Here is a 22,916-nt window from a genome sequence, read left to right on the forward strand (position 1 = left end):
TACAGATGTCCACCAACGGACAGACCAGGCAAGGAAAACAGGGACCAAAGGAGCAGTGAGGAAGAGGAGGGTGAGGAAGCACAGTGAGGAGCAAACAGAGCTTCAGCTGTTGGTGCAGAAACTACCAGCCAGTTTTCAGCTCCAAGTGGTGACCCACCGGTTTGAAACTGAAAAACCGTATATCTATCCAGTCAGTGAAGGCAACACAGGATGTGTCTCATTGCCCAGCAGGATGGGTTTGACCTTCAGGTCAAGGTCGTCTGAGCAGCAACGGGTCAAACCTGCCTGAGATTCTGACTGTGTTCATCTGCTAACCAATGATTTCATGTCTAAAACTTAAATATCTAAAACTTTCCTTTAATAAACCAGGAAATCCTGTTTACATTAATACAGAAACTTTATTAGTAGCATTGCATCTTTACAAAAAGAGCATCATGTTTGTGGTTTACAGTCTAAATATTTCTACCACAACCATTTAATAAAAATAACCAGATTCAAAAGTCTCTCTTTAAACATGTAAAAGTACTGAGATATTTAACACTTTATTATAGACACATTTCTATAAATTGTCTTTACATTATATAACAGATACAGTAATCCAGGGCATTTCCTGTAAATGAATATTTGAACAAGTACAGTGTTTCCACAATGAGCTTATATCTCTATATGATGGAGACGTTGGTCAAACAGCTACCATGTGGAACCAGAATCAGATGATGTGAGACGATCAGCAGGATGAACAGAAAACTTCCCCTGCCGTTGGACCCGGCAGCTTCTGCTTTAAGCTAAGTACAAACTCCAGAAAACAAAGATTCAACCCTCACAGCTCAGATGTTCTTCAGATTGTTACAGTTCCTCTGAGAGAAGCAGCGTTCGCCTCCGCCTGCAGATTAATGCTGGAGTTTCTGGTTGACATGTTTGAGTTGAGACAGAGAAACGTTGGGATTCACTGCTGCTTCACTTATTACACGACGGGTCAGAGATATTTCTGATTATTGCATTTCCGGACCACATGTGGTGCCATTCACTTTTCTGAATCATTTTCTTCTAAATAATAACAATAATCGCTTCAACAGAAACTTTATGCTGGGCCTCCTGCAGCTGCAGCAGTAAAACAGGAAATCTGAAGGATCTGCAGAGTTTCACTGCTGAATAAAACGTTTCTGTTCCAAATCTAAATGTTGTGATGGATGGGGTCTGACGTTTGTGTTGATGATCCTCCACTCTTTTTGCTGACCTGTTTGTCCAAACGGATTCACTGCTCAGGTCCAGTTTTACTCAGTCAGTGTCCAGTGAAGTCAGAGGTGAACCTCAAAAACACATTTAAACTGCAACAAGTCTGAACCAAGAAATGGAGAAATGTTTTCCTTAAACATCTGGTTTTACTTCAGTTTTACCTTAGATACGCTCTAACTCATTTCCCTTGTTACTTCTGGACGTGTCTTCACATTTCAAACATCATTTAGTACAAACTAGTTTCAGAGATTTTACTTTTACTTCTGCTTCTAATTATTTTTCGCCTACAACTGGAAATCTGAACTAAAAACCAGAGTTATTTATGAATGGTTGTGGCTGTGAAGTGACAGATGTATTTCAGCTGGCAGTGGACAAATATTTTCTGTTGGATTTTCAGTTGTTACTTTTCTCTCCTCTCGGTCAGATGTGTTAGAAATCAGCTGGTCGCCTTGCTGCTGGATCCAGTCCTGTTGGCATGGAAACCTGACCGTCCTGCTGCCCTGATTGGCTCAGCCTCCAGAACCCAGTGATGTTCTGGATCAGCCTCTAAGCCTGGACTCCTTCCAGCCCGGTTCAGTCCGCTTTGACCCGACTCCGGTCCGTTTATGAAGAAAGTCCAGTCCGGTTGGAGAGGTATGAACGTTAGTTGACCTCTGACCTCTGGTCCTCCAAACCTCGGTCTGGTTTGGTTGAAGTGAACTCTGGTTCTGTTCAAATTCATATGTGAACACCAAACAGAACCACAGCAGCTGAAGGTGGAGCAGAGGCTGGAGTTTTGGTTCCTGTAGAACCGGGTCGACCGGATCCATCAGGAGGAGAAGCTCAGGGCCCACAGAGGTCCAGCATCAGGCTGGACACACCTGGGTCAGTCCAGACCCGTTTCCACAGGCTTTCTGGTTGTTTCATGGAGGCTTAAGATTTAACCAGAATTTGGACCCAATTTAATCTTTTTGTAGTAACTAGAAAGCTGCTGTTCAGAACAAAACACACAAAAAGACATTTAAGTAAAATAATTAGCGGGAGAAAGAAACATAAAGTTAATAACCATCTTCTAAAACATAAACATCTTCAGTTAAAGAGAAAACCAGCCTTCCTGTTCAGCACAGAAAGCTGGAAGTCGACACGTCACTGATCTCTGAAACTTCAGCAGATCTAAAACAACTAAAAAAGAAAAAAAAACAGGTGAGAAACAGAGGAAGGTCAGTTCAGACGTGGAGGATGTTGGTTCTGCAGAACCTCGGTTCTGAAAACCATCTGGGTGACTGCAGAGTCGGTGCAGCGTCTCCATCAGAACGTGCAGGCGTAGACGATGCCCACCACCACTATGTTCCCTATAGTCGCAATGATGGCGATCCACAGCCAGATGGCGTCGCTGGACATGGACTGCTGCTCCTCCGGCTGGCCGTGCACCGAGGCGGCCGAGGCCGCCGCGTTGACGCTCGCCGAAGAGTTGAAGAGCGAATGCTCGCCGCTGTAGTCGTCGTTGGGTGAGGAGTCCATGAAGGCCCCAGTCATGACTGGGATCTGGAGCCACAAAAAGATTCAAATCGGTCAGATTTTAGGCAAAGACTTTCTGAAACACAGCAGAGCCAGTTAATTATATCAAATTCAGTTTGATTTTTATTGAAGGTGATCATTTAGTGCTGCCACTCAAAGCCACTCAAGCTTTTCGCAGATAGTTTGTGTAATACTGATAATTCATTCTGAACCCAAAATGAAAACCACAAAGGGTTAATCAGACGTTTAACAGGAAGCAGCTGTTTACTCAGCAGAGATGGTTTCATCTGCAGGACAGGTGAAACCTGTCCTGCAGGAAGCTGCTCTCCAGTGGAGAAGCTGCTCTCCAGTGGAGAAGCTGGAGAGCAGGAACACCTGCAGCCAGGTGAGGCCAGATCTGATGGACCATCTGGACCAATCAGAAACCAGCTGACAACCGGATGATGTTTGTCTCCAGCTCCACTCATCAACCCTTCTAGCATTAAGAATAAGTTAGAGGTTTACCAAACCTTTTCTCTCTATATTTTACGTGATCAAACTGCGTCATGGTCTCTTCTAACTAACCGTTTTCACTGTGGAACGGCCTGATTGCTTCAGCCATGAACCGTCGCTCACACTTTAATTAATCAGAATGTTGTTGGTGATGCGAGCGCTGAAGTGTGAAAGGAAAACAGAAAATAATTTCAGCCCAGCAGGATGTAAAACATCTGATGGAGAAAGAAATGAAAAATGTTTCCTCTGAGATTTTCACTCAGAAGCAGCAGAGCAGAACCGGGTTCTGATGTTCTGCTCAGAACCGGGTCTGAGCTCATCACTGAAACTTTAACTCCTGGAGATCTTCCAATCTAATCTTTAGCAGACCGACGACCTGTGCCTGAATTATTTTCTCATTTATGTGTCACTATAAACAGACGTCTCTCCTGCAGCCAGCAGGTAAAACTCAACAGCTTCTTGTTTTTATTCATCCAGTTGAAGCTCCGATGAAACAGCGGAGGGATAAAACATATTTCATGTTGCGTCAGAAAGGCGACAGAACAGAGAGGATTTATGGAAAACTGATCATGGCACCAAAACCGGCTGAAACTCCGACATCCAGGTGAGAAGAAGAAAACATGTTGGAATAAAAAACCTTTTAAAGAAACAAGTTTTCCTCTTTCTGTCGTTCAGGTTTTACAGTGTTTTGTGTTGCTAAGTTTTACCTTTTAATGATTTAATGTTTAATTTATCACCCAAAAACCTACAAAAAGTTGCTTTATATTGTTTAGAAAAATGATCTATATCCTATTTATTTACCATTTTAAATACAAACAGAAAGAAAAGGAGCTTAATTTATCTCAGACAAACAGAAACTGGTGAGTAAAAATATAATTTAATCCCTAACATAATCCTGAACTGTTTCAATTTGCTGTAAAAGTTTAGAAAATTAAACTTAAAAAAAAACGTAATTTTTGTATTTTTTAATTTCTAAATCTGGCTTGGCTGTTTTTTCCTTACCTTCATATTTCACATGAGCGTTCTGGAAATTATTATTTATCGGTTTTAAAAGTATTCTGGGTTGAATTTGACCCTGGCTCTAAAAATAAACTTTTTAAATTGTTTTTTTAATGTGGCAAAACAAGAATACAAAACCTGGAAACTAAAGTTTCACACCGTCTGTAAAATTGAGATTTAAACTTTAATGAGCTAAAAAAAACTAATAAAGTTAGAGACAAACATCTCATGTTCCCTAAACTCAAATAAAAATTAATTTAGAGATGATCCCCAATATATCTGGTTATTAATCTATTTATCTATAGATATTTATTAGACATATGGTCATTCATTTTAACCTTCTATTTTTAGTTGTTTTAATTAAAGCTGATGAAACCAGAAACGTTTTATGATGACAAAATATTGAGATGTGATGTTATAGAGGAAGAGAAAGGCTGCTGATGGAGGCAGACAGGCAGGAAGCTGGGCTCCTCACTCTGGACCTGAGGATTAATTCACCATGTCACAACATTTCTGCCTCTTACACTCACAGCAGCGCTGACAGTAAAGACATCAAACTGAAGATGCAGCAGCGAAATCAAAACTTTTCTGACGCTCAAGATGTTAAAACTCAGCCTGAAGTCTTAAAAATATGTTAAAAATAAAATAAAGCTGATTATTTTATTGCTTCAGAAAGAAAAGTATCAAGAAACTGAATTTACAGCAGGCAGCTCAGATCAACGACTTCAAACTGCAGCAAAGCATCATGGGAAACGATCAGTTCCTGATTAGAATACCTTGATTACCAACAACTGAACCACGCACAGTTACAGATTTATGGATGAGATCAAATGAAATCAGTAGTTTACATTCACTAAAATGAACAGTGGCGCCCCCCAGTGGGGGAGTCCGGGGGCCAAGGCCCCTGTTGAAAAACTCCAGTGAATATTCATACAAAAGCATACAGCTTAATCACGACGTCAATGTAAAAATCAATCAATAGGTTCAGAACTCCCTCATTTAAACTTTACAGCCTTCAGGTTCTCAGAATGCAGCTGGTCTTCAAACTGTTTTATAACAACGTATTTATTCACTGCAGCATAAATTTATCTGCCTGACGGATGGAGCCGATCTGATTTTTATACTTCAATCTGCTCCGAGACGATGAGCAGAGTGGTAACAATGAGCCTCTCCTTGGTGCTTCTTACCCCGTCAGACAGCTGAAGCTTTCAGCCGTGTCTCCATTCTTCATATTTATGTTTAATTTATTAGAAACTCATTGTCCACAAAGAGCCGTCTGCAGAGGGGAAGTGCTCTGAATAAAACGGAGCCGATTCTGGGATGAGAACAAACCAAAAACCTAAATAAATATTTGATTGTTCAGCTTTGATATTTCTGGAGACCAGATTGTGTGAAAATGAATTTCCTGGGGAACATTTAGAGAATATCCTGGTGGGAAACGTTTCCTGTGTGCAGATGTTGCCCAGGCAACAAAGGAAAAGACGGCCTGCACTAGATGGAGAGGAGGCAGAGGATTAAAAGCCTAAACTCATTCAATGTCGAAATACTTCAACATATTTTTACTCAAGTAACAGTAAAAAGAAACCGTTCAGGAAATTACTTTGGTAAAACGTCTGCTGAGCAACTGATCAACTGATCAGTCATTTCATGTTGTTTCTGGTGAATTTTTGGTTAAAACATGTTTGTTTTCATTCAGTGGGCAGAAAATCCAGAAATGTTACTCAACTAAAAGTACAAATAATCCTAAAAGTCATTTTTTAAAAAGTAAATGCATCCACCTCTGACCAATTGTAGGTTATATTTATTCAGTTTTAATTGGATTAAAATGTTTTTCTGACATGAGGCAAACAGAAAAGGCGGATGTCTCAGCGATCCAGAACTCAGTGGTTCTGTTCTTCATTGCTTTGACCCAACAGTGAAGCAGTGGAGGGTGATTAGCTTTAGCGGCGCCAGCTGGTAGCGGTGTGCTCTCTGCTGATTGGCTGACGCATTAATGTGACCACAGAGAGCAGAAACCTGCGTGGCTTCGCTCTGAACACTTCCTGCTCCGGTACCGACGGTAATGAGATTCAGCTCCTGAGCTTCAGTTTCCTCTCCAGCAGAGCAGCTGGATGTTTACAACAGATCCCCAAATGTCTGCCTGAACTTCAGCAAAGTTTTTCTGTTGTGACGCAGAAGCAGCGATGAAACGTTCATGTTCCAAACCTCCATCAGTCCCTTCAGCATCAACCTTAAGGAAACCAACACGTTCATAACATGAAGCTTCGTCTTCTGGCTTCAGCCGGCAGAATGTCCAGTTTATGACGTCGCAGACCAGAAAGCAGATAAACAGAATCTAAACCATTAAAAAGAGATAATGAGGAAAACGCTGCAGAAACGACAGAGTTGGCCTCTCAGTGAGCAGATGTTGAAGGTTGAACTCCTCGTGTCGTAAATCTTTTCTCTCAGTCGTTCTCCATCTCTGAGGTGTTGAAGCTTCTGGTTACCAGGCAGATTTACGGCTCTGCTGCCATTGATTTTCCTCCAGTCTCAGCAGCCAGCAGCATTTTTAAATAAATCTTGTTACTCAATAGAACAAGAGCAGCCTGAGTGATTTTCTCCTGACGCCTCCATTAATCTGTCAGAGCAACAGACGTTTGGTGTGACGGAGAAAAACTTATCATACTTCTCTAATAACACGAATGAGCAACAACTCGGGTTCATGTTTCTCTCTGGACCGAACCTGGACCTGAAATTATTTCCCGTCTCATTATTGTGACTCATGGTCGGAGCGGAGAGGACAATGGAAAGCTGGTCTTAACAACATGGAGGATAAAACGCAGCTATATTTGTTCATCTTAACCAGGGGTCTCAAACTCAATTTCCCTGGGGGCCGATGGAGGTAGAGTCTGGGTGAGGCTGGGCCGCATCGGGTTTTCCACAAGAAAAGCTCTTACAAAAACATTCCAATGTTATCAAATGTCTTTATTTTTATTTTTTAAACACAAAATAAGATGAAAAAATAAATAAATTAACAATTCATAAGAAAAAAAAAATTATCAGTAATAAATAAATAAAATATAATAATAACACAGCAGCTATAGAAGACTAGATAAATGTAATTATTATAATTCAGATTCAAATGGCTGTATTAACAGTTCTTTAACCTTTAACTTTCTGAACATGAATGGAACATTGAACATAAACTGTTATGAATATAACAGTTTATAAACTGTTTCTTCTGCCTACTTCTTACTGCTAGAGGTCTGGCAGCGCTTCCTCTCGCATAGCCGAGCCACATTTGGCTTAAGGGAGGACGCAGTTGAGACCCTAAGTAGAGCTTGAAGATGCTCGTCAGTAAGTCTGGACCTGTACTTGGACTTATTGAAGTTCAAGGTAGAGAAGAGCTGCACAAGTATGTGCTCCCAAAAGACACATGGTCCGCTTGAACATTCGGGAAAGCTCAGGGAAGCTGGGTGGCAATTCTCTCAAAAATTGCCCAAGCTTGTCTGCTTTTCCACTCACCTCCCTGAACTTGGCTTTGAGTTCAGAGAGGCACTGCGGGTCAATGAGCTCCATTTGAAGCACTGTGATTGGTAAGTTAGTTCAGCTCCGCACACAACACTGAAAAGTGCCAATCATATCAAACTCGCGGGCAGTGTTGGTATAGTTACTTTGAAAAAGTAACTTTAATCGGACTACTGATTACTCCTTGAAAAAGTAACTTAGTTAGATTACTGACTACTTGATTTGGAAAGTAACTAAGTTACACTAAAAGTAACTTTTTAGTTACTTTCAGCAGGTGCTGACAACAACGCTCCGCCTCCTGTGAAAATCACATTGAGCTTTGCCAAAACTTTTTTGTAAGCTATTCTATAATGGTAACATCAACAATGTGTCTCCACTGATAAGGTTGAACTGAAGAGGAGATTGTAGAAAAATAAAAAACGTGAGTAGTTTGTGTGGTCCACTGTTGTCTGGAAAACTCTAAGAAGGATTTTAAAGCCCCCCCCATCCCTTCCCCCAGCCTCCAGGTTCTGTGTTACGGCCCTGCATTTGGGGTCACTGCGCACAGAGCTCCTCCTGCAGCTCACAGCTCAGATGGCTGCACAGATTTGTGACACTTATCTTAGTATTAATAATTAGAATTAAGTTGCCATTATAATTATTGGAAACTACGGACACGTTCATTCGTGGCTGTTTTCACGTTTATTGCGCTGTTTAAATTAGTCTCGATATTTGTAGTTTTCTGGAGCGCAACGCGAAGCTCGATGTCATTCAGAGGTAATATATTAACTTGACATTAACAAAGACACAGCGGGACGGATCATCTGAGAAATGATGAACAGGAGAGACTGACTAAAACTACCTTAATGACGGACAAATTCTGGGATTTATTATGAGTCTCTGCTTATTTCCAAGCCCAAATGAGCAACTTCACGTTCAAAAACGAGCCCAAAAAGGCGCAACCAGCAACTCGTTAAATTTTCAAGCGACTTTAAAAAATGAAGCCCAAAGCCGCTTATAATAATCGGACTTGGCGGCAGAATCTCAAAATAGTTCCAGTTTTTCCACCAACAAAATGCGCATCTCCCTGCATTGTTTACATTTCCGTCGCATAGAGACGTCGGTCACTCGACAAGACGAGTAGAGGAAATACGATTAAATAACAAAAGAAGATAGTAACGCAAAAATGATTTTGATAAGTAACTGTAGTCTGACTACTGGATTTGAAATAGCAACGCGTTAGATTACTCGTTACGGAAAAAAGTGGACCAACGTCAGTAACGCGTTACAAATTAACGCGTTACTGACATCAATGCTCGCGGGCCACACTAACATTAAACTTTTATATCAAGGTGGGGGCCACAAACTATCGTCCCGAGGGCCGCAGTTGGCCCGCGGGCCGCGAGTCTGAGACCCCTGATCTTAACCATTTTAAACGTTGAATGTGGAGGTTGGTAATTTGGCTAATAATATTTTCTATTGTTTCATTTAATCATGTGGAGAATATTAAAGTTTGTTTTCTGATTCAGAAATTCACACACCCCTCTTTGTTCCTGTCTCGGTCCAGAGGCCGGAGGATGGCGCGCTCCGTGTGCGCTCCATGTTCGGGTCAAAGCGCGGCGGCTTCATTCAGCCTGATGGTTCTGCCGGTCCGTGTTTGTCTCCGTCCTCCTGGTCGTTTGGACTTCAGCGCCGGTTTGTGGCTCTCTTTGTTCAACCTGCAGCTAATCCAACTGGCTGCTCACTCCTTCCCTCTGTTCCACACTCGGGTGAGGATTTGGATTGCAGCAGCTGACCTGAATTTCTGCTTCTAAGAATGATCATAAAGATTTAAAGAATGTGTTCCAAACATTTAGCATGAAAAGCTGCAGAACAGCTTGAGAGCAGAACCAGTAGCCAGACCTCACTGCTGCATTCAGAGCAGCTTAAAGGTTTTAATTACTTTAAGTTCAGTTTAACTCCAGTAAAAACAGTCTGATGTGTTCAGTCATCAGTTGCCGGCCTGACGCTCGGCCTCGGTTCGGTTCCATAACACAGGCAGGTTCTGCTCTGTTGTGATCTAATGGAGGTTCTGAAGCGACGTAAAGACAAAACTGGAATCTGATTTGGGATTCCTGCTCTGCATGCTGGGAAACCAGAGCAGACGAGAGGATTTTCACTGACTGATGATATTATTTAGAGACTGAAGCTCAGACATGTGGAGGAATCATGATGAGCTGGGAACCGCTAGCTAAAATGTTAGCCGCACTAATCCTAAAACACTTCATCAACATTAGTTACGCTAATGCGAAAGCGCTCCACAACACACTGTTAGCAGAAGCTAACGTCAGTCCAAATTATATTAAAAAAAATCAAAAATCAAACTTTATTAGTATAGCACATTTCATCAGCAAGGCATTTCAAAGTGCTTTACATCAAATCAAACACAAAAACACAATGCAACATAGAATCAACCATAAAAACACAACATCAAGTCAGATTCCATCAATAAATTTGCAATTGATTACGTTTCAAATACAACTCTAAACAACTGGGTTTTTAGTTGAGATTTAAAGGAAGTCAGTGTTTCAGCTGTTTTACAGTTTTCTGGAAGTTTGTTCCAGATTTTTGGTGCATAGATGCTGAATGCTGCTTCTCCTCGTTTGGTTATATCTGCCCTTAAAATAACGTTGGAGAATGAGTTTCATTTTGACATGATAAATTTTATGTTCTATAACGTCCTTAAATATTGTATCCATATTTTTTACCTTTTCTCTACTGTGTGAATAGTCTTCACTTCAAAATAAGAGCATGAATTTAAATGTCTGTTATTAAACAAAACCTCTTCTTCTCCTCAGTCAGATTTTTTAATCATCAGACATTTCACTGTTTAGCGTCTTTAGAAAACTGTTCTCTCAAACCAAAGACATTCTGGAAGCAGATTGTGATTTTCATTCATCTGCTGCTCTTCTCTTAACATCCTGTCCCATTAATTACTGCCTTCCTCAGCATCAGGTTTCCTCCTGTGGTTATATTAATATTTGCATTCCTAATTATAATTTTCAACCACCACAGCAACTTGCAAAGTCTGTCATTGCATATTTACACAACATGAACTCATGACTGCCTGCAAAACCCTTTTTAAGGATTTTATTTAATGAGCACAAACTTCCATCTGGGAAAAATATCAGTGGAACCTTTTCCTGTCCTTTATTAACGAATGGATACTAAATACTATTTTATTCATGAAAGTCACATTTTTCTGATTAATCAGATGCATGGAAAGATGGAAATAATAAAACAATCTTTGATCTTTGTGGTTTAGCTATAGTAAAAACTAATGTTTGTTATTGGGCTTTTGTTGCCAAATAGTTGAGATATCTTTGAATGTTTGTCTTATTTTTGTTTTTGTTTTCTTACAATAAAAAATCCTAAACAGGGTCAGCAAATTATCTGATGGCATGTGACCAAATAAATCTGATATTTACACAATATTTACTCCTCACATTAAGAAGAGCTGCAGTTTTGATATTAACACAGAAACAGCCATCAGTGTTGATAATGAACCACGTTGATTTTCTCATCAGATTGACTCATGCCCTGCATCCTGAACGCTTCCCTCTGGAATGAAGGAGAAACTGTAGCAGCTGTAATTGAAAAGCCCCAGGATTAGTGTAAGCAAATGAAAGTGAGACGCGCCTGCAGGACTCCTCACATCGACCAGGGGAGATAATTAATCACGACGGCCCAGGAGAGCTGTCTAACAGCCAGCAGCCGTTAGACAGAAAAACGACAAGATCGGGGGAAACAGAAAGTGAGAGGATGACAGGAACTTAAACATGGATTCAATTTATACCTGACAGGAAGCCGCTGTGAAATGAAGCCTGCATACGATTGATGGAAATACGGTTCTGTGGAAAAGCATTTGCTCCTTTTCTGGGGGGGTTGTCCTTATTTGAACCATTTTTTTCTCACCAGTTCTCCATAAAATCCAGGAGTTTCATTTAAAAATGCAGCAGAAGCACAAAACCTGAAGCTTTCCAACCACAGGTTGGGATCTATAAACAACAAACTGGTTGGGAAAACGTTCGATCCCTCAGCAAACGAGGAGGAGACACAGAAAACTGGCAGATCAGGAACTGACGACAAACTGCAACATAATTCCTCTCACACTTTTAATTTCCATCCATAATCAAACTTTAATCATCATCGTTCAAAACAGCCGAGTTATTTATGCTTCTGCTGCTGAGCCAAACTTTAATAAGAACACTTCATATTATGGTTAAATCTGGATTCTATTGCTATAAATGAGACTCTTTATTTGTCTTATCAACCTGAGCTGAGGCGCTCTGCAGCTCCTCCACAGTTGGCTGGACTCTGATTAGTTAGACGGTTTATGAAGACAAAATGTGGCGCTGGACTTTATGGAGGCCCAACTACCCTGGAGATGGATGTTTGTAGTTTCACTGTGAAAAAACATGCAAAGGTTCAGGAGGTGTGAACTCTTTGAAATCCATCCAGAACTTTTTAACCGACTCAGTGAAGAACCTCCAGCAGCTGTGAGGATAAATCAGCTCCAGGACTCAGGCTGTGTGTGTTTCCTCTGCAGGATGAGGCCGGTCGGGTCAGTGTCATGAATTTGTCACACGTGTGTCATGTTGGCCTAGTTAGAGCACAGGAAGCGTCCAGCAGCCCGTCCCTCTGGATGGACACTGAAATCACCGTGTGTTAGCGTTAGCTACTGTTTGGACCAACAGCCGCTTATAGAAAATGTGACAAAATGCAAAGACAGCCAATCTGTGCACAGATTATTCAGAAGGAAAACACATATCTCATGTTTATTATTCTGCACCTTCTGTCCATCAGTCTGTGTTATGAATAAATGTATCAGTGAGACTGTCAGCCTCAGAGATGGATGCAAATTACGGCAAGCAGTTTTTATTCAAGAAGCTTTTTCTGCTGCAGCCAATTAGAACTTAAATCTAATGAAGAGAAATTGTCTCAAAATTAGAATGGGGTATGAATGTTCATACCTCCAGCTGCTGTGGTTCTCGTTCTCTCTGCTCTGAGTTTGCATTACCTGGCAGGTTAAACAGATTCCAGCAACAAATGCTGCAGGGGTTATGCAAAGCTTACAAACAGGGCCCCAAAATACGCAGCCAGCATAATAACATCATCTTTAATAACACATAATCCCATCACAGAGTCTGTTTGCACTGAAGGAAACAATCAAACAATTAAAAAGGTTTTAAAATCCTCTGTAGAGAAGCTTTACTCAGAGCAACATCAACGGTTTGACCCATAATGACTTCTGCAAGCAGGACTCTGAAATCCAACTTGTGAACTGATTCACAACTCCGAGTGCCATCGTAAAAAATTAAAGATGTAGAAAAAGAAAATCAAAGCTGCTGTACTCCTCTTCCACTCATGCATAACAGCAGCCATTCCCAATGATTTCCATACGTAATGTAACCGACTCAACAGTAAGTGCCTGATTCATCAGATGGGCATTAAAGCTGCATGCGCCTGAAATGAGAAGAACCTTCTGATTTGTCTTGAGTTCAGTATCATAAAAAGCTGTAGCCTGTTGGAAAGATAACAGCTTCTATAAATCTGATGGTGGAAAGAAGCAGAAAGAAGAGAGGAGAGAGTGGACCCCTCCATTCGGGTCGGGGTTCTGCTTTTCTCTCAGTGACAGCTGGGATATGTCCGGCAGGAAGATCTAATATTTCAAAGCTTTTTCAGGTGAATGTGGCAGAAATTTACTGTGAGGCTGAAATATAGTAAAATGTCACATAATTAGCTGTTACTATAGTGATGGATGAGACAGACTGCTTCATGATGCTGCGCAAAAACAGGACGAGTTTTAAGGTTCCACAAAATCTTAAAAGTGTGGCATGCATTTGTGTTGACCTCACTTTACCCTGATACCCCTGAATAAAATCTTGTGAAACCGACTGGATTCAGAATTAGAGGTGTAATTTAATCTGAGCAGAAATGCAGCAGCTCAGCTGTGAAAACCTCACAGGTTCATTAGAGAACAACAGAGTTTTCCCTCCGGATGGTCCGGTCGACCCGGTTCTACTGGAACCAGAACATCTGCTCCACCTCCAGCTGCTGTGGTTCTGAGTCAAACCAACCTGTTCCCCTCCTGGCCTGTGGGGGCGCTGCACCAACAACCACTGAAGGAAACAACACAGAAACCTCTGAAGACACTGAGAGCAACTTCCTTCTTCACCAGATGGAAACAAGATGGAGGTGTCAGATTTTAGAGTTGGAGGATTTCTCTTTAGTCTTTGGCATATTTGCAGTAGAAACTAGACAATAATACTTGGTCAGATTTTGTGTTTTTGCAGTGCAGTGCTGCACAGCATCAACTCCCTGAAAATAAAACCAGTAATAAATAAGTGGAATCAGAGTGAAAGCGTCTGTCTGATCTGCTTTGGGGAACCGTCCTGATCATCAAACCCAACGTCACGCTGAGGCTGTAAAAGCAGGATTTTCTCCAGGAATCAATCAAAAGACACAAAAGTTACATTTTATAGATAATAAAAAACTATAAAATGGACAGCATGTTTAAATTTCTGATCTACAATAAATGATTTCTGACATCTTGTTTGCAGGTTGTAGAAATGTTGAATGCAGAGGAAGAGTCTAACAACAGCCTGGATCTGCCGACTTGTTCATCACTAATCATGGAGGAAGTCAGGAGACCAGAGGAAACATGATGAAGATCAACGACCTGCAGCCTGACAGGTTAAACCCTCTGCTTCTTTAACATCCAGGATCTGATCACTAACAGCTTCAGAAAATCTGAAAACCATCTCTCAATGAGTCTATAATTAATTATACACATCATTATGCATAATTCAGAATATTAATGTCGGTGTTACAGGGAACATGATGCAGCCTGCAGCAGATGTTACTGCTTCCTGCTTTCCTCCTCTGCTCTCTGTTTCAATCATCGCAGGACTTTGTGCAACACAAAGTCACTGAGGTGCAAAAGATTGGCAGAGAAATCTGACCATTAAATTCCCAGAACAGAGAAACTCTGAGGGTTTCTGCAGCGTCTGTTCTGATCCGATCCCTGGACTCTGCTGTTGCTGCTGATCAGTTATCCTGAATCACAGAGACAAAATGAGCCACGAGAAAATCCTGGCAGATTTCCATCGACTGTACGAGAAAATCCAGAGAAGTTTTCACTTTAAAGGTTTCACAGATTGTGTTTCAAAGTTTTAACAATACATCAGTTCAGAAGTTATTGAGATAAATGATAATATTGTTTTCAGACCATTTTCAAGCAACATAATGGCATAATAATACAAGTACAATCTCTATAACTCTCCATAAACTTTAATTTCTAACAAACATTTAAAAGCAGGACTGGAAGACGTTTGAAGTATCCAAAATAAATAAACAAAACAACAAATAAAATGAATTATTATAATTTAAAAACTGTCTAGTTGAGTCCAAAGCACCAGCCTGAAGGCTGCAGCATCAGCTACTCACTGGTGCTGCAGTTGGGTCTGAATCCCAGTTCAGACGGCTCTGTTTGCTCAACAACCAAATGATTCAAGAATTATGAAGGACAGCAGCATGAAATGACTTCAGGTTGTAACGGTCAGGCTGGACGTCCATGACCTCTGAACCCTGCATGGTGAAGTGTTAGAAGATTTAAAAAATGAAGCATTCCAACAGAGCGATGGCGAGCCGGACGTTTCAGTAACGATGTGAAACAGGAAGCCTAACATGACCCTTTCCTGGAGGCAGAGCGGCTCTGAGAAATGGATCAACACGCAGACGGAGAACCTGCTGCGGCGTTCAGGAGTCGGGTTATTTTCAGTAGAAACCGACTCATTTTTACCCAGATGGATTCAAACAAAACGAAGCAGGAAAACGTTCATTAGCAGACGCTCCGTCGTCGGTTTGGGAATTTAAAAACACGGGTCTGGATGGAAGGCCAAACATGGACCCGGAGCTTTGGGATCCAGTTTGTAACCAACAGTGAAGTGAAGCAGCACAACAACGACGGCTGCATGTTTTCCTCATCGGTCACTCTCAGGGATGCTCTCTGCCTTTTCAGTGACGATCTCGCTCTCCTTTGTTTGATGTTTTCTCAGCCTGCAGCTCTTCAGGGTCATAAAAGAGGAAGACGACTTGAAAATCAGGGTGGATGTTAAGTTTGTCAAGACAACAGCTTTCATAAAAAGATGTTTGCAGCGAACGCTGGCCTGAGGGGAAATGAACTCCTAAAGATGAAAAGGCTGCAGCTCCATTATTGCTCTCTGCAAATAACCTCCAATTACCGGGACCAGGAGGTCTTTAAAAGGGTCAGTCGAGGCATAAACACATTGAGAGAAGATAATGTGATTATGTAATTCAATATTTTTCTGCAGCCGAGAACAAAGGCGGTCATGATTTAGGCTTTAGCCCGACTGATCTTTCAGAAAGACTGCTTAGCGAGAAAATAATCTCATTTGCGAACTACTGAACTCGCTTTTCTGTATTCTGCTTTCATACGAGGCGGCAGTGGTGCACAAACAAATCTTATTGAGCCTGCAGCCTGTCTCCGTGTCTCACTACCTTTAATCATCTACTCAGTTGGCACCGGCCCTCAAGGACTTTTTGTTTCAAGATGAAACTTGGCACCAAAGTAAAAAACACAAAGTGGTCTTGCCAGTTTCCCCTCAGCGGTTCCCAAAGTTAGCTGGAAGTTCAGACGGCGACAAGCATCACCTCCATAATCCTCCATTTATCCTTGTCTGCCTTCCTCGACCCCAAAAGAAATGCACAATCCTGTCAGTGACTGTAGCTCACATTGATCTAAGCATTAATTGACTCCAGTCCATTTGTCTACAGGTCCGGTTTGTTTGTGGAGGTGGGGAGACGTAACCGACCCAAAAAACCAAACTCTGGTCCTCCAAACCTCGGTCTGGGTTCGACTAACGTGAACTCTGATTCAGTTTGAATATGTGAACACCAAGCAGACCGGAGGCTGCTCCAAAAGCAGGAAGTGGACTACAGCACAGGGCATTCTGGGTAAATATAGCCAAAGTGCTAACCTAGCGCTAGCAGCAGAAATGGCTCGTGGTCTTTTACCTAACCCTAAATCTGAAATCTGACATCTTGTTTCCATCTGGTGAAGAAGGAAGATGCTCTCAGTGTCTTCAGAGGTTTTTGTGTTGTTTCCTTCAGTGGTTCTTGGTGCAGCGCCCCCACAGGCCAGGAGGGGAACAGGTTCAGAATCACAGCAGCTGGAGGTGGAGCAGAGGACGGAGTATTTGTCTAAAACCAAACCGTGTCTACCAGACCATCAGGAGGAAAAACAGCCTAAACCTGAATTATTTGGATTATTTGGACAGCAGAACAGAGGACACATCGAGCCCCAACCACACACTGCCTTCCAGGAGTTAACCTTGAAGCATGGAAGTGGAAGTGTCATGGTTGGGTCTGCAGAACCTCTCTGTCTGCTGGGAATCAGAGAGAAGGTGAGGAAAATGTGAAATCATCTGTAAAAATAAAATCCGAACCAGAACTGGATCCTATAACAGGACGATGACCCGAAACACGGCAGTAAAGTAAATCCACCAAGACCCAACTGGACCCAGACATGGGTCCAAAGGAACCTTTTCATTTTACAATACAGACGTTTCTGGTCAATTACGTAATAAAATAAATATGGGTCAGTTTGGGTGTTTAACTAATTGAATCAATTTTCCATGAATAAAAATACGCATTATGTAAATATTTTCTTAGAAAGATCTGAATATGTAATGGAGTGTCCTGATTTCTTCACATGGCTGGAAGTGACGAGATGCTGATGGACTGTCACACAAAGCTCAACATGTTGCTGCTCCAGTTTCTGTTCGAGTCAGAAAATCATGGATTTATGGAGAAAAAAGCTTTCTGTATGGGAGTGACTTTAATTTATTGTGTGAGAAACAAGCAGACATCCAGAGCTGCCAGTCGGCCTGATCTGACAGGATCCCGTCCAAAACGCACCAGAGTAACATCCACTAGGTCTGAAACACAAAGCTCCCGTCTCCATCCAGTCAAAGGCTCCGCACTTCACACAGAGATAACAGAAGCTCAGAACAATTTATTTTACGGTTTTGATAAATAGATCGTGAGTCGAAGCTTTAATGCATGGAAGCTGCTTGAGGATGAAATGTTAACCTCGGATTAAATTTAGAGTTAAAATCCCGTTTCACCGAATCCTGAAGCTTCTCTGCTGGAGACGGCGACGGTTTGTCTCCTGTCTCTGTTTCTACCATTTCTACATTCACCTGACTTCAGCACACACTCAGAGGTCAAGCAGCTTTTCAAAAGAAAGCAGACAGAACAGAAACATTAAAGTCTTCATCCCCAGAGGATGAAGACTAATCGAAAGATAAAGAATAATTTGTCCCGTTGGTTTCAGCTGAGCGTCTGCAGTGACTGTCACCCATCAGGCCTCGTTTCACAGAGCAGCTTACAGCCTAACGAATGACGCCTTTTATTTTTAACTACTGAGGCACTAATACCAAAGGAAAATTATTCTAACAATATTTCCCCATGTTTCTGTGATAAAAGAGCCAAACAACTGCAGCACATGATGCATGCTCCCAACTTTAACTGCATGATTATTTTCAAAAAAGAGATTTTCATTTCAAATAGATTTAAATGAAAACTGGCGTAAACCTCAGCAGTGATGATCTGGTTCTTTATTAGAAAATCAATAAAAGAAGTTAAGGCAGAAACTCCTTTTAAAAAATGATCAGAAAGTTTTAATGACTTCTGGGCACAAAACCCCACAGCAAAGAAATGATCTGTTTCAAGGTGAAAAAACGGTGAAACTTTCTGGGAAGTTTCACAGGAAGGAAACGTCCTCCAGTTAAACTCATCATTTCTCTTCTCTGAATTCTGGTTTTTGGCTTTTTTGATTGTTTTTTTGATTGTTTTTTTTTTTTTTTGTTATTGTGATATAAACAAATCAAAAGGGCATCATGAAAAGGTGAACAGATACAAAAACAAAATGAAATGAGCAGAAAAAAATCATAAACAGGCTGGAGAAAACTAAACTAAGAAACCAAAACCAGAAATCTACCAGAAAATTATTACAATTTCTACAATTATAAACTGCTGGGAAATTCAGCAATATGTGTTTTATTCATGATAAAGTTGAAAACTTTTCACTTTTCTTAGTGAATCTGAGAAAAATGCACCTGAAGCCAAATTCTAAGAGAATCCATCAAACTGTGTGGCAAAATCCAGAGGAATGAGCAGAATAATAAAGAATATTATTCTGCTACAGGAGGAGAAAAGCTGCAGAAAACCTGAAGCTTCTGTCCATCTAGACAATTATATGAAATGTCCAACAATCAAACCATTCAGTTCAGTTCTGTGTCCAGATGAACAGGTCTGGTCTGAAATGTGAGAACAAAATATAAAGCTGGTTGGAAGGTTAATCAGTAAAACGGGTTTTAGAATAAAATGAGCTGAAAGGCCGATCAGACAGGAAGAGGCCAGAACTCCATTAGAACCATAAAAAATCTGTTTACCGACTCGTCCTGCAGTTTGATGAGACTAAGTTTGAAATATTTGGCTGCAATGAGGAAGAAGAGAAGCTTGAAGCCTGAGAACGACTGCATGGCGGTGGCAGCATCATGATGCAGGAAAGACGGTTCACAGAACAGGAACTATATGTGGAAATACTGAAGGAAGACATCAGATTTAGTCTAATTTCATGTCAGAGAGGGACAGGAAACATCTACATGTCAGACTGACTGATTTTTTCAGAATTGGTTAATAAAACAGAGGAGGAACAGAGCAGAGCCAGCCGAGTCGTTAACATTTAAACGATGAGAAACCAAAACAGAAGGAGGCGGCACTCACCTCCAGGTGAGGTAAGCTGAACTGGTTTTGAACTCTTCTGCTTTTGGCCACTGAGGTTTCATCTTTAATGAGCCGCAGCAGCAACCAGCTGTAAAACTGGACCTCCAGTAAATCTGATGCCTCATTTACGAAAGCTACAGAGCTATGGGAGGAAAATATTATTATTTAAGTTCATCCAGAGGTAAAAAACAAACAGCTTCTTCTGCTACCAGCTGCAGCTGCAGTCAGCATTTAATCAGCTGTTTATGTTCCAATAATAAATGCTTCAGTTTGTTGAGCAACTAGACTGATTCTGTTTGCAGCTAAATATGAAATTCTGTTGTAATTTAATATCATCTTTAAATTCCTTCTGTGTAACATTAGTCAATAAACTATCATCCTTTAAAAAATAACATTAACAACTAAAATGAAATGATGCTCTTTGCTCTGATTGTGATCCATCTGTGGGAACGTTAAAAAGTGGATTATAAGATGATGTCATTTAAAATGACAAACTCCCACCATCTGTATGATACTTACAGCCTTCCTGTTATCCTCTGAAAGTCTGGTTCTCTCAAAATAACAAAGTTGCAGTGGAAGATTATTTCAGTTGTACCAAAACATTTTGCCATGTTGTAGGTGAAATAATCTCCCAGTGAAACTAGAACCTGTTTGTCAGTATTGAGGAATCACTGAAAAGTTTCCTGTAAGTTAGTTTTGTCTTATTCCAGGTGTACTGAAATATTTTCACTCAACTGTTTGGTAGGTTTTGTGTTTTTGCGGTGTGGTTCCTGTCAGACTCCATCCTGGTTCAGTATTTAAGCTCCTGGTTCTGTTTTGCTGATTGTTGGGTTCTGTTCCCACCACCTCCATGTCCTGCTGCCTTCCTGACTCTGCAAGTCTTTATTTTTCATTATTTAAAACTTTTCACCTCTCTGTCAAAAAGTTACAATGTTTTGTTGATTTTCAGTTCAAGAGCAACTATATCTGCAGAAGACTCTGTTTGTTTTGGCCGCCTGCAGGTTTCAGATTCACCTGTTTCTGTTTGAATTATCCAAGAGAACATGACTGAAAGCTACATTTGTTAAATCGTTTCTGCAGAGTATTGACCCAGCTCTCCTTCCTGAGAACATCTCTGTTCTCAGCTGAGCCCACGCCCCGATGCATTTCCATTTAGACGGCCTTCATTTAAGGAAAGATTTGGGAGAGTGTGGCCCTGCAGAAAAACCCTGAGCAGAAAAACATAATGCAATGAGCTCCTTAATAGCTGCATGGAGAAAGTATGGAGCAAAGCAAACCGCTGGCAGGACGGAGGATGGGGGACATAAAACCAGGCACTAATGGAAACAGACCTAAAAACAGAAACGAGCCGGTAGGAGAGGCAGACGAACCTTAAAGAAGAAATACGTCAGGTTCAAGATATTGAATTGTAACAGTTTCATATCTCAACCTTTGATATTTTGATTTTAAAACAGAAATTAAATTAAATTCTCAATAATTTTGTAGTAGCTGTAACTGTAGATTATTTTTCATTGAGTAATTAGTGAAGCTATCTGCTCTGGTAGTCAGCCTGTAGTTGTAGGTGCCTGCATGTTTGGACATATTTCAGCTTTTCTCCGTGTCTGAGCTAAATGAATGAGTCTCTGTGGCTCCAATTAAACTTTAAATGCTAAAACAAAAATTATGTTTTCAAAGATTTAAGTAGCAAAACAAAGAAAACATGAACTGATTATTTGGTGAATATTTCTACCAGACTATCTTTACATATTTCTAAGTTTTGTTATTGAGAGCTGCAGTTCTGACAAAGGATACGTTGCAAAATGATGACATAATTATATATATATATATTGAAGGTGCTCTAGTTTCTGCATCATTAAAGTTTGTTTTTCTCAAATAATTATTTCTGAACATCCATATCTGTTTTTCATGTAAACAAAAGAGGAAACATGGAGGGGTTTTATTTGGGCCAGCTGACTGACAGTGTGCAGCAACAGGTGAGGAAGAGGAATCAAACTGAAAAAAAAACTGTTTCCTCTGACACTTTCTGAGGGATTTCATGAGGAAACAAACCGACATGATGGTTTAGAAAACGTCAGCGCAGCAGAAAGCCTCCAAACGAGATGCAACATGAAAAACATTATTATACAAAGCAGGAATGATCATTTTCGCACCAATTACGGTAAAATGATTTAGCCTAATTACGCCCGCAGAAGAAGAAACCGGAACATTAGACAGTATTAAAACGCTGTTGCTCCTCAGAAATATTTTGTCTGAACTGAAGCGAACAGAAACATGATGAACTTTCAGAGGAATCTGCTCTCAATATAAAAATAGCACCGCTCGCCAATATCGATGTTATTAATAGACCAACTGTTTCCGTCTGAGCTGCAGGATGAAAACCGGAAGGCTGATAAAGTGCGCACGCTCTGACCTGCTGACCAGCCACACCCATTCAATCAGAGAGCTGACTAATTAAAGGAAAGTTCAGAACAGCCACCGACCTGCGCGGCCATGAAGGACAGATCCATGCTGCTGCTGCTGCTCCGAAACAAAGGCACTCAGTGGAGGATGCGAGTCTGACTCTGACTTCCCGCCGCTCACAGCATCCAGCCGGTCCAAAAACACACCGACCGCTCAGGCTGACCGACCTCACGTCAGAAACATGGTGCTGGGTCTGAGGAAGAAACCCCGAGGAAGAAGAGGAGAGGCGAAGCACGGAGTGATGGAGAGAGAAGAGGAGGAGGAGGAGGAGGAGGAGGAGGAGGAGGAGGAGGAGGAGGAGGAGGAGGAGGAGGAGGAGGAGGAGGAGGAGGAGGAGGAGGAGGGCTGTCACATCATAACAGAGGAGGTGTGAGTCCTCCTCTCTCTCTCTCTCTGCTTCCTCTGGTTCCTCATAACAACTCATCCATATTCCTCTGATCAACATGTGTGAATTAAAATATTAAAATTAATTGTTTTCCTGCAGCAGCTTTTTCCCCAAATAAAAAATAAAATAAAACGAAAATACCAAACCATTAATTTTCTTCAAAATTACTTCAATGGAGTAAAGATCTATCATCAGCAGCAGCGTCTCTGCTGCTGCAGCCACGCAGACGTTCATGAGGTCCAATTCAAAAGAGCAGTAACAGTTTATCTGGATCGCTTTGACCCGTTTAAAGGAACCGGATCGGTTCTGTCTTCATCTCCCTCTCAGCAGAGCATGACGCCTCCTGCACGTATTTTCCTGACTCTCTGTAACACGGCGGCCTGTAGCTGGACTCACAGAGGAAGAGGAGGAGGAAGCAGAAGGTTCATTGGTCCAAAGTTGACTCAGTTTTCTGGACAATTCAGGACAAATCCTCTAACAGCACCAAAAGAAACCCTCTAATATTCTT

General features: G+C 41.2%; 1 protein-coding gene across 1 annotated transcript; it reads right to left on the bottom strand.

Annotated features, from left to right (window-relative positions):
• On the bottom strand, nucleotides 1-22,395 carry LOC122846460 (uncharacterized protein C14orf132). Its single transcript, XM_044143447.1, has 2 exons — nucleotides 22,044-22,395; nucleotides 1-2,760 (listed from the first exon to the last, which is right to left on the bottom strand). The coding sequence occupies exons 1-2, from the start codon at nucleotides 22,068-22,070 to the stop codon at nucleotides 2,524-2,526; spliced, it is 264 nt and encodes an 87-aa protein (XP_043999382.1). The 5' UTR covers nucleotides 22,071-22,395; the 3' UTR covers nucleotides 1-2,523.
• Between the last annotated feature and the right edge of the window lie 521 nt (nucleotides 22,396-22,916).

Source organism: Gambusia affinis, linkage group LG16 (genome assembly GCF_019740435.1).
Source record: "Gambusia affinis linkage group LG16, SWU_Gaff_1.0, whole genome shotgun sequence".
Lineage (NCBI taxonomy): Eukaryota > Metazoa > Chordata > Actinopteri > Cyprinodontiformes > Poeciliidae > Gambusia > Gambusia affinis.